The following is a 2,394-nucleotide window of genomic DNA, read 5'->3' as shown; positions in this document are numbered from 1 at the left end:
AATGAGTATCCTGTGATGAAACTAGTTATTTAAAGTTATAAACTTGTTACAAACTAACAGAATATATTTATGTATTCACAATACGTGAAGAAGAATAGGAATTTTTTAGGCACTAATTTTAAGTAGAATTGATACGATATTTGTTGAATCAAATAATATACCGAATAACCGAATTTGTTATTGCTTAACATTATAACAATGTTAAGATATTAGATAAATACGTTCAATCTTAAAATGAGTATCCTGTGATGAAACGAGTTATTTAAAGTTATAAACTTGTTACAAACTAATAGAAATATATTTGTGATATCGATTTTAGCTGACAAAGGCGATTAACTTTAAACCCGAGATAAGTAAAATGGAAGAAGCCGGCTTAAAAGAGAAAAAAGGCTCAACAAGATAACTACTACTCACCTCCTTGCGGAAAGAATTGCGAGTAGATGCACTTGAAAGTTTCCTCTCTGACGACTCCCGTGGGGCATTCGGCCTTGAAGCCACGATATATCCTCTTGAGCTCGGCCTCTGTGAATCTTGTTGCACGACAGAGACTTGCCAAAGAGTCCGGCCTATATCTTGGCGTTTGTTCCTCTTCGTATTCCGAGTCTGTGAACGTAAAAATAAAAAGATACTTCGTAGACGTTTTTTTTTATTCTTTATCTTCTTCTTTTACTTCTTCTTGACAAATTTTTAACTCAGAGAGAGAGAGAGAGAAAATAGAAAATAGAATCTCAGAAAAAAGAAGGGATTGAGAAATGGATAAACAGTGATAAAGGCAAAGAGAAAAGATCAAAGAAGAATATTCATCTACGAATCTTTTTCTCTCTCTCTCTTTCTCTTTTAAATTAACTTTATTTCTCGACACGAAATTTATTAACTTTTTTCTTTGTGTAATAACGTATTTTTAATACGTAATTTAGTATATTTCAAATATTTGTCAACTACTTTACGTTAACGTAGCTGTGGTAAGGGTAACATTAATTTGAATTTTATTTTTGACACGAAATTTATATTATCTTTCTGTTTCTGTAATTATATATTGTTAGTATGTAATTTAGTATATTTCAAATATTTNTTGAATTTTATTTTTGACACGAAATTTATATTATCTTTCTGTTTCTGTAATTATATATTGTTAGTATGTAATTTAGTATATTTCAAATATTTTTCAATTATTTTATGCTAACGTAGAGGGTACATGTAACTTTTTGATTAACTTTATTTCTTGACACGAAATTTATTATCTTTTTTTCTTTGTGTAATAACGTATTATTAATACGTAATTTAGTATATTTCCAATATTTGTCAATTATTTTACGTTAACGTACGTGTGGTAGAAGTAATATTTAATTTAACTTTATTTTTGACACGGAATTTATTTTCGTTTCTATAATAACGTATTATTAATGTGATTTGGTATATTTCAAATATTTTTCCATTACTATTTATGCTAAAGTAGAGGTTGAGTGTAAGTTTTAGATTAATTTTATTTTTTGACACGTAATTTATATTATCCTCTTGTTTTTGTAATTATATATATTCTTAATATGTAATTTAGTATATTTGAAACATTTTTCAATTACTTTTCGTTAATGTAAGGGATACCAACTTTTATCATTTATTTCTTGACACTAAATTTGTTTTTCTCGTTTCTTTAATAACGTATTATTAATGTGATTTGGTATATTTCAAATATTTTTCAATTACTATTTATGCTAAAGTAGAGAGAGGTAGGTGTAACTCATAGATTTATTTTATTTCTTGAAGTGAAATTTATTAAACCTTGCTTCCGTAATAATGTATTCTTTATACGTAATTTAGTATATTTAAAATATTTTTCAATTAGTTTATACTAAAGTAGGGAGGGTAAATGTAACTTATAGATTTATTTTATTTCTTGAAGTGAAATTAATAAACCTTGCTTCCGTAATAATGTATTCTTTATACGTTTAATTTAGTTTATTTCAAATATTTTTCAATTACTTTTTGTGAACGTAAGGGGTAGGAGCAACTGTTATCATTTATTTCTCGACACTAAATTTGTTTTTCTCGTTTCTATAATAACGTATTATTAATGTGATTTGATATATTTCAAATATTTTTTAATTATTATTTATACTAAAATAGAGAGGGTAGATGTAACTTATAGATTCATTTAATTTTTTAAGTGAAATTTATAACATCTTGTTTCCGTAATAATGTATTCTTTATATGTGTTGCGTATCCCACGCAACGAGTGAGTAGGGCGAAGCATCTAGGCGCGTACGGCCCTGCCAAGGCGTGAGACGCGTGCGACAAAGCAATATCGTTGTTTTTAGTGGTAACCACGGTAGCGCTAAGATGCTTGCAAGGGCTCTTTCTTTATTCTAGCTCGCGTTCTCCCACTACATTTATTAC

At 27.9% G+C, this 2,394-nt stretch overlaps 1 protein-coding gene across 1 annotated transcript in view; it reads right to left on the bottom strand.

Moving 5' to 3' along the window:
* Positions 1–2,394, bottom strand: part of LOC106790415 — a gene marked incomplete at its 5' end in the record, with an annotated part of 70,992 nt that overhangs the window by 45,526 nt on the left and 23,072 nt on the right. The window contains one exon of the mRNA XM_014755278.1: positions 415–603. Coding sequence (XP_014610764.1) covers positions 415–603 — 189 coding nt within the window. The remainder of the gene's footprint in view (positions 1–414; positions 604–2,394) is intronic.

Source organism: Polistes canadensis, unplaced genomic scaffold (genome assembly GCF_001313835.1).
Source record: "Polistes canadensis isolate GaletaPanama2010 unplaced genomic scaffold, ASM131383v1 scaffold_238, whole genome shotgun sequence".
NCBI classification, from domain to species: Eukaryota; Metazoa; Arthropoda; class Insecta; order Hymenoptera; family Vespidae; genus Polistes; species Polistes canadensis.
This window is presented reverse-complemented; position numbering and strand designations above follow the sequence as displayed.